Source organism: Emiliania huxleyi, assembly GCF_000372725.1.
Source record: "Emiliania huxleyi CCMP1516 chromosome Unknown EMIHUscaffold_202, whole genome shotgun sequence".
NCBI classification, from domain to species: Eukaryota; Haptophyta; order Isochrysidales; family Noelaerhabdaceae; genus Emiliania; species Emiliania huxleyi.
In genome coordinates this window covers 225656-227058 of record NW_005200580.1, presented here as the reverse complement: position 1 = coordinate 227058, position 1403 = coordinate 225656, and the positions used below count along the sequence as shown (strand labels likewise).

The following is a 1403-nucleotide window of genomic DNA, read 5'->3' as shown; positions in this document are numbered from 1 at the left end:
TCTCCTTTATCCATAGCCGCTATGCCACAGGTGGAAGCACGGCTTCCCTCTCCCCGGCGGCCGCGGCACCACGCGCTCGCTCAAGGAGATCTATATGGAGTGCGAGGGCAAGCTGCCGGAGGAGCTGTGGTGCACGCTAGAGCGCGAGTTTCTCGCGGAGCGCAAGACGATCAAGCACGACCTCGCGCACCTCGCCGCGCTCGCGCGCGCCGACAGCGCTGTCGCCAAGCTCGAAGCGGTGCAGCAGACGCGCAGCATCGACAAGGCGGTGGACGCGTATGTGCACCGGAAGCTGCCCAGCCGGAAGAACGGGAAGGGAAAGTCGACGGACAACGTCAACCACACGCACCTCGTCGAGGTCCGTCTCGCTCTCAAGTGAAGGCCCAACCCCCCCCCCTCTCCCCGCCCGCCCAATCCGTTGCTATTCGGCTATAGGTGCTGCTCTTGCTCGCCTCGGCTGGCGACAAGAGCATACCGTGCGAGAAGAAGCTCAAGGACATGCGGAAGTGCTACCTCGTGCAGATGGTCTTTGAGCTCGCCAACCTCAGCGGAGCCAGCCGGAGGCGAGGCGAGCGGCGCCAGAGAGGAGGCGCCGCCCGAGGAGGAGGAGGAGGAGGAGGAGCCGCCGCCGCCGCCGCCGCTGCCGCCGCCGCCGCCTGGTCCATCGCGCAGGTTGCCCCGCTCGTCCCGCACCTCGACCTCGCTGCCGTCCCAGAACTGGAGCACGTTGCGCACGCATGCGTCCACGTAGCGCTGGCTCGGCGGGCCGCGCCAGCTCGCGTCCACTTTGACGTACACCAGCGCGACTGCCGCCACCTCGGGCCCGCCCGCCTCGCGCTGGACGAGCACGACGACGTCCTGGCGGTGGTACACCGCGCCAGTGCGGCCGTATGGCGCGTCCGGGTTGGTCGCCTCGAAGGAGTCGAGCAGCTCAATCTCCGCCGAGTCGAGATCGACCACGCTTCCTCGAACCTCGTGGCCGGCGAGAGGCTGGACCGATGCAACCGCGCCGGCCCAGCGCTCGCTCCAGCCGCCGAAGACGCGCGATGCGTCCGGAAGACGGGCACGACACGACGTGAGGCCGCCGTTGCGGCAGCGGTCTCGCATCTGCTCGATGCCATTGCTGCCATAGCAAAAGACGGGGAAGCGCTCCCCAGAGGCAAGCGCCTCTGTCAGCCTCGAGTCGCACCAGCGGCCAGGCGTGAGCGCCATCAGCATCGACGGGGGGGTGGCGGCGCGTGGCACAGACGCTTCACGTCTTGAGGCTGCGGTCTCGGGCAGCGCCCAGGAGGGAAAAGAATTTTACCGGACGATGTTGTGCGTTCGTCATCATCTGTCTTGCGTCCACCCATACCGCGTTGGTACATACCCAGGACGCGCAGAGGCAGCTGCGACCCCGCCGA

General features: G+C 67.7%; 1 protein-coding gene across 1 annotated transcript; it reads right to left on the bottom strand.

The window, feature by feature from the left end:
• Positions 1–509: 509 nt before the first annotated feature.
• EMIHUDRAFT_234282 (hypothetical protein) lies at positions 510–1218 on the bottom strand (the record flags this gene model as incomplete). The annotated part of the gene is made up of 2 exons (XM_005781420.1): positions 510–527; positions 694–1218. The coding sequence occupies 2 exons, from the start codon at positions 1216–1218 to the stop codon at positions 510–512; spliced, it is 543 nt and encodes a 180-aa protein (XP_005781477.1).
• Positions 1219–1403: the final 185 nt, after the last annotated feature.